At 46.1% G+C, this 13,335-nt stretch overlaps 1 protein-coding gene across 4 annotated transcripts in view; it reads left to right on the forward strand.

Annotated features, from left to right (window-relative positions):
* Positions 1-13,335, forward strand: part of plxna2 (plexin A2) — a 224,199-nt gene that overhangs the window by 123,213 nt on the left and 87,651 nt on the right. For all 4 annotated transcript variants that reach the window (XM_034295893.1, XM_034295896.1, XM_034295894.1 and 1 more), the window contains exons 5-6: positions 120-220; positions 12,252-12,375. In XM_034295893.1, the coding sequence (XP_034151784.1) occupies positions 120-220; positions 12,252-12,375 (225 nt within the window). The remainder of the gene's footprint in view (positions 1-119; positions 221-12,251; positions 12,376-13,335) is intronic.

The raw sequence follows: 13,335 nt of genomic DNA on the forward strand, positions 1-13,335 counted from the left end.
CTAGGCCACTCTTTCCATTTCTACTACAGAAAGGCTGACTTCGTGCAGACACCACACCACACTCCAACCTAACTACACTTGGAAGAAGTATGTTGTAACACTTTTGTGTTGTCTTGCAGGTGACCCAGGTCCCCATAGAGTCATGTGATCAGTATGGGACGTGTGGAGAGTGCCTCAGTTCTGGAGACCCCCACTGTGGTTGGTGTGTCCTACACAACATGTGAGTAGTCCCTGTGCTTTTACCTCACAAAACATATCCCAATGCTTTTACCTCACAAAATGTAGCCCAGTGCTTTTACCTCACAAAACGTATCTCAGTGCTTTTACCTCACAAAACATATCCATGTGCTTTTACATCACAAAACTTATCCCAGTGCTTTTGCCACACAAAATGAATCCCAGTGCTTTTACCTCACAAAATGTATCCCCCTGCTTTTACCACAAAACATGTATCCCCCTGCTTTTACCACAGAAAACGTATCCCTGTGCTTTTACCTCACAAAATGTATCCCTCTACTTTTACCACACAAAACGTATCACTGCGCTTTTACCACACAAAACATATCCCAGTGCTTTTAACACACAAAATGTATCCCTGAGCTTTTACCACACAACATGTATCCCTGTGCCAAGTACACGAGACTGACGAGTAATGACATCCACCAAATAAACAATGGAGACTGATTGTCACTTGCAGCACCTGAATTATGGATTGTATGCGATATATATGATCAAATCACTGACTACTGTTTTGTGAAACACCCTTCATTTATGTCTGCAGTGAAACCAGTCCCTGACTGAAATGTGTAGCAAAATGTAATTCTGCGGAGACCAGAGGGCTATATGGGCATGTACTTAGTGCTTCAAGTAAAGGGCGTCTCTCATCTGTACAACAAGTTCAGAGCCAGCTGTCTCACGGTTTGTCTGTGTCATGTGTCTTGTGTTGAGCGACAGTTGGCCTGTTCTGTCGTGATAAGGCTCTAAGGTCACAGCTCTGTGAACTCTCCTTCACCCACCTGTACAGGCTCTTCACTCCCTGCCTCAGAAGCCATGAGTGACACCTGCTGGTGACTAGCCAGTACTGAGAGACCATTGCAATCTAAGGCTGGGATTCATTCCACCCCGCCAAAGGGGTTTTATGCTGTCTTTATTTAAAATGACCTATGTGCCAAACAGTTCTAAGTAAAGATATACATGGTTGGGGGTGGGCATTTCAGTTGTTGTGGATGCGCATACAGTACAGCAAAGAAGTGCTACTGTGTACATAGTGAACTGCAGGTTTGATTGAATCGGGCCTTTAGGTCAGTGTTGTCAAAGAGATGGAGAGTGAAAGCGTCCTTGGTATTTGAGGCGTATTTCCAGATACCTGTTTGATGCCGTGATGAAAGGAATCAACTGGACTTGTGAAGTGGCTGTTAAGATGGATTGTGTAGAGAGGTGGTGTCGTGTGTCTCAGTTCTGTCTCTTACTCCATGTGAACAGGGTTTGGGGACTCAGGGAGGGAGGGCAGGGTTGGTGTATGTGCAGCCAGAGAGTGGAGGCTGACAGTGTCTTCTGTACGGTGTTGATTTTGGGATGTACAGTGTGATTGAGTTCAGGTTGTGAAGGCACTTGGTATATTTATTATAAAAGCTGAATTGGGCAGAGGTTAGGGTGGTGTTTTCAATGATGATGTCTCAGTAACTAAGACATAAAGTTTCCTCTCTCGCTATCTGTCTCTCTATCTATCTTTGTCTATCTTCATCCTCTCTCTCTCTCTCTCTCTCTCTCTCTCTCTCCTTTGCACTCTCTCTCTCTTTCTCTCTCTCTTTTCCCTCTCTCTGCAGTCAATGCATACCCTGCTAAACTCTAAGCCTCCACTCTAAGGAATAACATATAGCTGAATGTGTGTGTCAGAGCCGCTAGCTGCAATCATCATTATAGTAATGGCGGCCACTGCGAAGTGCACTTAAAGTCATTTACATCACTCCAAAGTTGGGACAGGACCAATAATTGCCTAGCGACAAGGTAATTCAGCGTGCGCTTTCCTCGATTCGGGGATGCAGACAGGGTGTTGTGGGGGACGGTGACACCCTCCATTATTTTGGGTTAGCGTGCCTTTGCTGGGATCATTTAGCAGGCCATTAGCTTGAGCCACAGTGGGCTCTGCGGACTCCGGTGGTGTTGCCAGGTCTTCCCCGGGGACCTAGGTGCTGCAGATGATCTGACTCTGTCTTGTCTTAGTGTTGATCTGTATGACGCTGGCACGATGCTGGGAGGGAAACGGTGGCTTGTGACTGAAAGGGGAGGATTTAGGTGCAGCTGTTTTTCTGGTGCTGTGTGCATGTGTTTTTGTGTGTCCGTCGTGTATCTTTGGTGAAGAGGTTATGCCCCAGTGTTACGGCTGATGACCATCTGCTGTCCAACATGATGGTGCCCTATTCGGCCCTACCCACTGGCAGGCTCCCACCTGTCCCCAGGGCTAATCCCAGTCCCTCTGACCCAGGGCTAATCCCAGTCCCTCTGACCCAGGGCTAATCCCAGTCCCTCTGACCCAGGGCTAATCCCAGTCCCTCTGACCCAGGGCTAATCCCAGTCCCTCTGACCCAGGGCTAATCCCAGTCCCTCTGACCCAGGGCTAATCCCAGTCCCTCTGACCCAGGGCTAATCCCAGTCCCTCTGACCCAGGGCTAATCCCAGTCCCTCTGACCCAGGGCTAATCCCAGTCCCTCTGACCCAGGGCTAATCCCAGTCCCTCTGACCCAGGGCTAATCCCAGTCCCTCTGACCCAGGGCTAATCCCAGTCCCTCTGACCCAGGGACGCCCTGTCAGCGCTGCTTTATCTACTTTACAAAGACACCAGGAAATTCTAAGATGTGTCCTGCTTGCTGAGCAGTGTTCAGTGAGACTACATTTCATAGACTACATTTCATAGCGCTGTGCAGGCTAAGGCTGTATTTTAACGGCCTGTTGACCAGGCCAGGCTTATACAGCAGGGTTTATGTAGCTCCAGTTAAACCAGCTATAGATACAAGTTCTTATATTACAGTAAATAACTCTATAAGCAAAAAGAAATAATGGTCCAAACCTGTTATTGGACAGGTTATTGTTATTGGACTTTACAATTTTCTTTCTCTGTCATCCTAACTTTGGTCATTCTACCATGGTAAATATAATTTTTTTAAATGTATCGATCTATATCGATATATACATTTATTTCAAGTAAGTTTTTAGGGCATACCTTAATTTGCCTAGAAATGGCTTGAGCGACAATGCCTATTTTCACCAAGAGTTTCTTTTTTGCAACCTATATAAACACCTTAAAATGCCATGACCAACAAATGTTAGAAGCTCAAATGTTGTTGCACAAAACCTGCACCGTTGTGTAGACATAGCTTGGTGCTTATTATCTGATGTTTTAGATTGCAAAATGTTTGGATTTACAAGCACAATATGAAGAATCTTATTTATCTTGGTAAAATGTATTGACCAATGCACAAACTCTCGACGAAGACTATATGGTATCGCTCTATCCTCCACAGCTGTGTCTGCCTTCTGGTCACCAGGCCGCTTCTTGCCCAAATAAATGTTGACTTGCTGAAATTAGCCTTCCTTCTCTCCAATGTTTGCTCATTTTCTTTCCCCGGAAAGCGTATGTCTGTCTGCACATGGAGCTCAACACAGCTAGGCTTAAAGATGCACTGGGGTTTATTAGGATTCTTTCATAGCCTGTCTGTCTGTCTGTCTTACCCTTCTCCTGGTGTGTCTGTCTGTCTCCCCCTTCTCCTGGTGTGTCTGTCCCTGTCTCACACTGTCCTGGTGTGTCTGTCCCTGTCTCACACTGTCCTGGTGTGTCTGTCCCTGTCTCACACTGTCCTGGTGTGTCTGTCCCTGTCCCTGTCTCACACTCTCCTGGTGTGTCTGTCCCTGTCTCACCCTCTCTTGGTGTGTCTGTCTCACTCTTCTCTGTCTTTCTGTGTGTCTCTCTCAGAGGGTGGCTACAGTTGCCTCTCTGTCTTCTTCCCATTCTGACTTTCTCTCCTTCCTGTCTGTAATCAGCTCTCCCAGACACTCAGGAATGGCTGGCAACACGTAAGCACCGAGTGCTTTGATCACCCCCCTCCTTCCACAGCTGCCACCAACAATCACTCTGCCTCACTCTCTCTGCCTCTCTTTCTACCTCTCTCTTTGCCCCTCTGTCTCTGCCTCTTTGCACCTCAATTACAAGTGCCTCTCTACTTGCCTCTGTCTCTCTCTATCCCCCTCTATCTCTGCCTCTCTCTCCCCCTCCCTCTCTGCCTCTCTCTCCCCCCTCTCTCTGCCTCTCTCTCCCCCCTCTCTCTACATCTTTCTCTCTCTGCCTCTTTACCTTTCAATTACAATTGCCTTTCTCTCTTCCTCTGTATTTCCCTCCCTGCTCTTCTTTCTTTCTCTGCCTCTCTCTTTCCCTTCATTGCTGTCTTTCTTTTTTCTCCAAACACATTGTTTTTCACTTGCCTTTCGTACTTGTCCTGCCAGCATTGAAGCTGTGCATGTTAAGGTGGGTAATTAGGTACATGGCAGCACGTTATCTAGGCCTGGTAAAGAAGAAAGGCTGTAGAGACAAGCAGGGCTGGCCAGGAGAGGATTGGAGTGGCAGGTCTTCTTTCAGTCTATTTCTTCTTTCGTTCCCTTCTTCCACATTGGCCCGAGACTCCACACACAGTCTTTTAATTGCCGGCAGCTGTTACAGATAATGTATACTGGAGGAGAGAGTCTGAGCGGAAAAGGGAAGACTGTTTAATGCATATACTCAGGCCTGCAAAGCAGTAGCGTTTCGATATCAAAACGAAGCTGATTTCAAAGGAAGCTCATCATCTGGAGCACTCTTCAGCCCTGACCGTCCCTGAAAGGACCAGCAGCACTGGGCCAACTGGTCTCGTCTGACAGCCATGTTAACCACTCGGAGCGCTCCATTCCCTGTTCCCCAGGAACCATTACCTCCACAATCTCTATAATGAAGCTGAAGGAGGGTGAAGGGTGAGGATGGCCGCAGGATGAGAGGTGAAGGATGAGGAGCGGAGGATAAGTAGGGATGAAGGATGAGGTGTAGTCCATAGATCAGCCTTGTTTTTCATAGTCACTCAAAACGTATTGGATCAGCCTTGTTTTCTGTTGTCAGTTCATAGATCTTATTGGATCAGCCTTGTTTTCTGTTGTGAGTTCATAGATCTTATTGGATCAGCCTTGTTTTCTGTTGTCAGTCCATAGATCTTATTGGATCAGCCTTGTTTTCTGTAGTCAGTTCATAGATCTTATTGGATCAGCCTTGTTTTCTGTAGTCAGTTCATAGATCTTATTGGATCAGCCTTGTTTTCTGTTGTCAGTCCATAGATCTTATTGGATCAGCCTTGTTTTCTGTTGTCAGTCCATAGATCTTATTGGACCAACCTTGTTTTCTGTAGTCAGTCCATAGATCTTATTGGATCAGCCTTGGTTTCTGTAGTCAGTCCATAGATCTTATTGGATCAGCCTTGGTTTCTGTAGTCAGTCCATATATTGTATGACAGAGGCTTGTTTGTATAGCGGCTGCAGGCTAGTGAAGGATGAGGCCTGCAGAGCATAACTCAGCCTTTGTTAATGCCGTGAACACACGTGCATACACACACATGCTGTATTTAACATACACACACACGCGCGCGCACACACACACACAGGCTGTATAAACATAAAGGCACACACGCGCTGTATAAACATACAGGCCCACACACACACACATGCTGTATACAGATACACACTCACACCCTGCACCGTCACTGATGGGCATTGTACACACACTGTCTCTCTGCAGATAAACCCTCAGGCAGTCCACAGGGTATCAGACCTAGTGTGAGGGAGGGGACTCTTCACACGAAGAACCACCTGGTGAAAGATAAAGCTTCAATCTCCGTCTCTCTAATTCTCTGCATCTCTGTCTTTCTCTCTCTTTCTGTGTGTTTTTACTTCCCTCTCTTACTGTCTGTATCTCCATCTCTCTGTTTCTCTGTCTCTATATCTGTCTCGGTCTTGTGTTTTGTTTTGCTCCATCTGTCCTTCTTTCCCACCCACAGTCCTTTTTTTCTTTTCTTTCCACCATGTCAGACAGTGTAAATTGGAGAGGCATCCATCCACGTCCTCAGATCAATGTGATTAGTGTAAACGCTGTCCAATGATTTGTACAGCATCCTGGCAAGCCACACACACACACACACACACACAGTCTTGCTACATCGCCGGCCGTGGGTCTGGGGTTTGGGTCCCAGCCCGAATCTTTATTTCAGAGAAACTTATTTGGGATGTGTCCCACTGCTTAAATAGTGTTTCTTAAATTAAAACCCAGCTCTCTACGACCCCCTGTCAAATCTACAGTAGGGTTAATTAAACAGTCTATATTCCAGTACCGCAAATTGGCAGAAATACTGAGTTTCGATTTTTGCCCCTGTCGTCCCCTGTAAGCTATCCTTTGACCTGTCATAATTTGACAGTTCGTCCAGACAGCAGTAGCCCAGACCTCAACATGGTAGAGTAGCCTCTCATAGATGAGCCTTCCTGACTGATGTCAAGCGCACAAAACAAAAACATATCCACTTGTTTCCCAATGGCAACAACGATAAGCAGAGTAATGATAATGGCTGTATTGGACCATTACGGGCGTGTCCCTCTGTGTGTGCAGGTTAAACGTGTCCCTCTGTGTGTGCAGGTTAAACGTGTCCCTCTGTGTGTGCAGGTTAAACGTGTCCCTCTGTGTGTGCAGGTTAAACGTGTCCCTCTGTGTGTGCAGGTTAAACGTGTCCCACTGTGTGTGCAGGTTAAACGTGTCCCTCTGTGTGTGCAGGTTAATCGTGTCCCACTGTGTGTGCAGGTTAAACGTGTCCCTCTGTGTGTGCAGGTTAAACGTGTCCCTCTGTGTGTGCAGGTTAAACGTGTCCCTCTGTGTGTGCAGGTTAAACGTGTCCCTCTGTGTGTGCAGGTTAAACGTGTCCCTCTGTGTGTGCAGGTTAAACGTGTCCCTCTGTGTGTGCAGGTTAAACGTGTCCCTCTGTGTGTGCAGGTTAAACGTGTCCCTCTGTGTGTGCAGGTTAAACGTGTCCCTCTGTGTGTGCAGGTTAATCGTGTCCCACTGTGTGTGCAGGTTAATCGTGTCCCACTGTGTGTGCAGGTTAAACGTGTCCCTCTGTGTGTGCAGGTTAAACGTGTCCCTCTGTGTGTGCAGGTTAAACGTGTCCCTCTGTGTGTGCAGGTTAATCGTGTCCCTCTGTGTGTGCAGGTTAATCGTGTCCCTCTGTGTGTGCAGGTTAAACGTGTCCCTCTGTGTGTGCAGGTTAAACGTGTCCCTCTGTGTGTGCAGGTTAAACGTGTCCCTCTGTGTGTGCAGGTTAAACGTGTCCCTCTGTGTGTGCAGGTTAAACGTGTCCCTCTGTGTGTGCAGGTTAAACGTGTCCCACTGTGTGTGCAGGTTAAACGTGTCCAAAGGCAGCGCTGTGACTCTGACACGGCATCCGTCTTTCTTTTCCGAACAAACTGCTGACGAGATATCGATCAACAAACATTCCCGACATATCCGCGGACCGTGTATCCATCTGAGCCATGCTCACATCCACTGCTGTCCTTTATTCATCGCGACAGCGTATTTACCTACCGCGCTGTTATTACCATGAAGATGGGCTTGATATGACAGCCTGGGATCTTGTCATTTTTATCTCCTGCCCAATCGACCTCCTCCCTCCTGGCTTCCCTGTGCCGCTTATATCCTGAGACATGTTGGGGGTGGGGGTGGGGGGGGGGGGGGGTGGGAGGGGATCCAATTATTGTATTACTCATAAGCCAATTATTAATAAACTAATTTGGTTCCCCATTAGTGGAGTGTGTTAGAGAGCCTGCCTTCTCTCTTTCTCTCATTCCTTCGTCCCCCCTCTGTGAGCCCTTTTGCTGGGCTTCGCATTGTCACCATTTCTAACAGATATATGAACCATACATGGAGGTGTTGTTGTTGTCCTGTGTGACTCGTCAGTGTCTGAGAGGCTTGGCTCTACTGTCCCCATGCCTGTGCTGAACTCTGCTAAGACCTCAACGCTGTGCCTCACGAGTCACTCTGAATAACTTAACATCCCCTGCTTTCCCTCACGCCCCCTCCATTTGAATGGATATTCATATACACACACACACACACACCTACACACACACTCACGAACACACACAGGGAGGCTGCAGCACTCAACAGAGAGCCAGAAACACTCAATTTTGCACAAATGTCTGTGTGTAGCTGAGGACGGCACTGCGTAGCCCAGCACATGGCTGTTGTCAGTCATCGCTCCTCATTCAAGATGGCGGGGCGATGATGTGCTATGACTGGGAAAGAGACGCCGCGTCCCCAAACGGGCGTCCACCAATGTAGGAGAGGACAGGAGACCTACTGGAACAAACACTAAGGCTTTCCATGGTGAATCTGTTGTGTTCACTAGACATAGTCTCCCTCCCTTCCCCCTTTTATTCCATCTGACACTGTGACATTCTCATTTGGAAAAAAAAAACGGGTTTTCCTCTCCTCCACTCCTCTACTGCACGCTGTTGTAACCCTCATACAGATAAGCGCTCAAGTGGTTGAGCGTTGTGTTTGTTAGTGTCCTTCACTCCTTGATAGCTGCCTCTCTCTGAGAATAGTTTCTGAGCATCCTTTTCAAGTGTTTTAATAAATCAGCTTTATTATCTCAAAGGAGAAATCCATACATGCATGACATTGTTCTTATCCTTTTATCTTTCGGTTGTCTTAAGCTAAAATCGATGTTGTGACACTACACATTTATTTGGGCGTTTCCAGCTCTGAACACGTCATTTCCCGAATAACATTTCTTTGCGAGAGTTTTTCCCATTCACGTTCCTTCTACTCCTAGATGACCTTTGACCTTTTAAAAAGCCAAGCAGAAGTGTCGACAAAAATCAAGTTTCTCTGAGAGGGAATCAAAACTCCACTGCCCCTTCCAAAGGTTTGTCAATTTGGCAGTCCAGTCCCAAGCAGGAGGGACTGACAGGGGGTAAATCTGTGTCATTTAGTCCCCCTTTCTTTAAACATGGCTCAATCAAACCCTTCCCACACCTCCACTTTAGAGGAGGCTGGACAAAAGCTGGGTGAGCGGGAGGAGATCGGTGGGAGGAGAGGGACAGAATCTCCCCATGTCGTCTTCCTCTCTCTAGCCCACCACTACCACCGCCACCAAGGAAGCAGTGCTTTAGACCTCTTGATCAGTGGAGCTCCCGTCAAAACACACTGAACGATCTGCCTATTCCATCAGGTCAACTGCCTCGGCACGGTGGTGTTACCTCATATGTGTCAATCCACATGTACGAGGCAACCATGTATTGCACTGCGTAGAATGTGCCATTTGCGGTGTTTCATCAGACTTGATGTTCTGGAACAATGTCTGTAATTCCACAGTAGCCTGAGGAGTGCTAGCTGTGGTTTTGGGCTGTGACTTTTAAAGCCAATGCTATGTATGAATTTGTTCCGAGCCAGCAGCTATTTTCTGAAGGAGTCTTGTCATACAGTAGAATGCTACGAAATCATGAATCGCGTAACATAAGCTGGTGAACGTTAAATTCACAAATGTTAACTTTTTTGAGGACTACGTGTTTAGCAAAAGTAAAAAAAATATATTTGGGGGATCACTGGAAAGGTCTTAAAATGCCTATACGATCCATGATATGTACATGTCAAAGTCATACAAATTGCAAGTGAAAGGAAGATGAAGAGCAAAGACTCCAGGGCTTCTCCAGTACTATCCTGTGCCTGCTCTGTGTGTGTGTGTAACGCCTCCTTGCATTCCAGTAAGTATAGATTGTGTGTGCAAATGATCACAGCTGCCATGTCATTCAATATGTTGTCTATACATTTATACATACAATAGTTTGTAATCAGGGATGCCAGCAAGACTGCAGGTGAACACTGACTGGTCTGCTTCAGCACCTTGGACAGGGCTGAAAGATCTGGCTGTAATGGTTCCTCTACTGTTTCAGCTGCTCTTGGAGACCTCTTTAAGAACTCATTGCAGTGGCCGGGATGCAGGGTGTTTACCAAGTAAAGTATGTGTCTGTGTGCTGGAGAGCGTGGGTGGGTCTGTGTGTTAAGGATGTGGGCACGGACCCCTTCAGGAATCTGAGTGATTCCAGGGAACGCGCTGGAGAGGCTGTGAATGACAGGCTAGTGGAGGGATGGGGAGAGGGACGGAGGAAGGAGCAGAGGGGAGGGGATGAACCCTGGTTATCATTCAGAGGCATATGCGTGCTCTCCAGCTAATGAGAGAGCCAGGAGGTCAACCACTAACTACACATAGATAATGTCTGTCTCCTGAAACCATGGCAACAACACCTCTCCCTCCCTTCCTGTCTGCCCACCTCGTTGGTTCCCTACCCGTCTAAAGGCACATTAAGGTTCATTTTCTTCAGCCATTATGGATGTAAAAGAGACTTGTGAAATGGCCATCCGGGTAGCAACCGTCATTAGAAACGGCAGACAGATTTGCCTCCCCATCTGTCAGTGTTTGTGACGGGGAGAGGTGGAGGAAGAGTTGGATAAATGGAAAGGCAGCATGAGATGAGGGGAAAAACGTGGAGGATGGAAAGCGACAGGGAGAGGTAGAACTAGCCATTAGGAGGACGGCAATACCTCAGCCATGTTTTTTAGTATGTGCTACATTGACAAGATGGGGCGTATGATACATGATGAACGCCCCCCCCCCCCCGCCCCCCCCCCATCCTCTCCCTGCTGATAGAGATGTCAGCGTCTGGCCCGGCTGTCTGGTCAGTAACATAGACAGATACTCCTACAGACACTGGCTGACCTGGACCAGGCCAATTAGAGATAATGTGGTCAGCCAGCCCTACTGCAGTGCGTGTGTGTGTGTGTGTGTGTGTGTGCGCGTGTGCATGTGCGCGTGTGTGTGTGTGTGTGCGCATGTGCGTGTGTGTGTGTGCGTGCGCGTGCCATGGGGGGGAGCATACTGGTCTGGTGAATGATGGAGGGACAAGCTAGATTATTTGTATATCTATCTGTCTTTTTCTGTGTATCTTAACTCAATTTCAGTTTAAAGCATTTTGTGCTTCTTTTTTGTTTAATTTGTGAAGCAAGTGAAAATGTAATGTGGCATAATAAATAACAAATGTGAAAATTAAACTAAAATAAAAATCAGAATCAGAAAGAGTTTTATTGCCAAGTATGTTTCTGGCCGTTGGTGCAACATTTTCTACAAAAGGAATAAGGGAAATAAAACAAGAACCGTGGACATAAATAATAGTTGGAAAAAATAGCACTGTGTCGACTGTGCATTAATAAATAAAATAAATAAATGTAGGTGCAAGATCTTGTCCAGTTTTGGGTTGTGTGTGTACGGTATGTAAGAAAGGGTTATAGAAAAAAGTTAACATTACAGACAGGTTTTAAAAGGACAAAGGCGTTTCAAGTGTTAATTTTGCAGTATTGTATGTTAAATGTGCAAACAGTCAGAGGTATGAATGGCAAGAGAAAATACATTTCATGTGAATATTGTCTCTTTACAGTGTCGTTGCCCCATTCTCATGGCAATGGGCCTCAAACCTCGCTGCTGTGATGGCACATTTAGGTATTTTGCTGATACCAATATAGGAGTTCATCTGTATTGATTTCAAATTCTACCCAAAGATGTGTGATTTAAAATTATTTCTGGGTCTTTATGATCTCATGCACATATGTGGATTTAAAGTTGTAAAAAATTTGTCGAGAAGTTTGGAAATTCAGCTCCAGCGGCACCTCCTTTTGCAGGCGGTGGGCACAGCGGCCTTCTGTTGAGAGCCGTGCCTGTTCGGAATGCTCAGAATCTTTACATAGTCATTTTCTCATACTTTGGAGCCTGTCAGAGTCTGATAGTATGTCTCTCTTTGTAGTCACTAAGACTGTAAGTATAATTATTAAGTATTGATCTCTATTAAGCTTTGAAGTGGCATGGTTGATTGGCAGTGTGTGACTACCTAACACCATCCTAGAGACAGTTGATCTTATCTGCCAATATGGTTCAGTAGATAACCCCAGTACTGTTCTGATATTTAATAGTCAACGAGTTAGTCTTCTTCTGGTTTGGCTCCACACTCAACAACCTGTTAGTAACCCCACTTACCCCCATTAGGCAATACGAGGCATGAGGTGTTGACACAGTGGCAGAACACAGGTGGATTTCTACCCAGCATTACACCGGACATTAACCCTTTAATAACTGTCCTGTCTCCAGGTGTTCTCAGAGGGACCGCTGTGAGGGTGCGGAGGAGCCGTACCGTTTCGCTGCTGCTCTGTTCCAGTGTGTCAAGGCCACCGTGTTCCCCAACAGCATCGCCGTGTCAGAGCCCAGTGTGCCGGTGAGTCACACGCACGTTAACATACACACACATTGATATACACACACATTGACATACACACACATTAACATACACAAAAAAGGACACACACACATTGACATACACGCACATTGGCATACACACACATTGACATACACACACATTGACATACACAAAAAGGACACACACACATTGACATACATACACATTGACATACACACACATTAACATATACACACACATTGACATACACACACATTGACATACACACACATTGACATACACACACATTGACACACACACACATTGACATACACACATATATAAACAGATACTGACACACACACAAACGTTGCCATACACACGTATACAGATACCGACACATACACACACACATTGACATACACACGTATACAGACACCAACACACACACACACACATTGACATACACACGTATACAAACAGATATACCAATACACACACATATTGACATACACATGTATAGAAACAGATACCGACACACACACACACACACATTGACATGCACGCGTATACAAACAGAGACCGACACACACATAAATTGACATACATATGTATACAAACAGATACGGACACATGCACACATTGGCTTACACACGTATAGAAACAGATACCGACACACACACACACACACCCATTGACATACACACATATATAAACAGAAACCGACACACACACACAAATTGACATACACACGTATACAAACAGATATCGATACACACACACGTTGACCTACACACTTATACAGATACCGAAACACATTGACATACGCGCATATACAAACAGCTAGACATTCACTCACTCACACAAATGTTTACTTAGCTATCTAAATTTGGACACCGAAATTGATTGCGTAAACATGTAAGTTATGTAGCTAATACACACACCCATCTCTAGTTCCTCACACCTCTACTCCAACACGTCAGTAAGTAGCTAATAGAT

Source organism: Esox lucius, chromosome 12 (genome assembly GCF_011004845.1).
Source record: "Esox lucius isolate fEsoLuc1 chromosome 12, fEsoLuc1.pri, whole genome shotgun sequence".
In the NCBI taxonomy this organism is placed as follows: domain Eukaryota; kingdom Metazoa; phylum Chordata; class Actinopteri; order Esociformes; family Esocidae; genus Esox; species Esox lucius.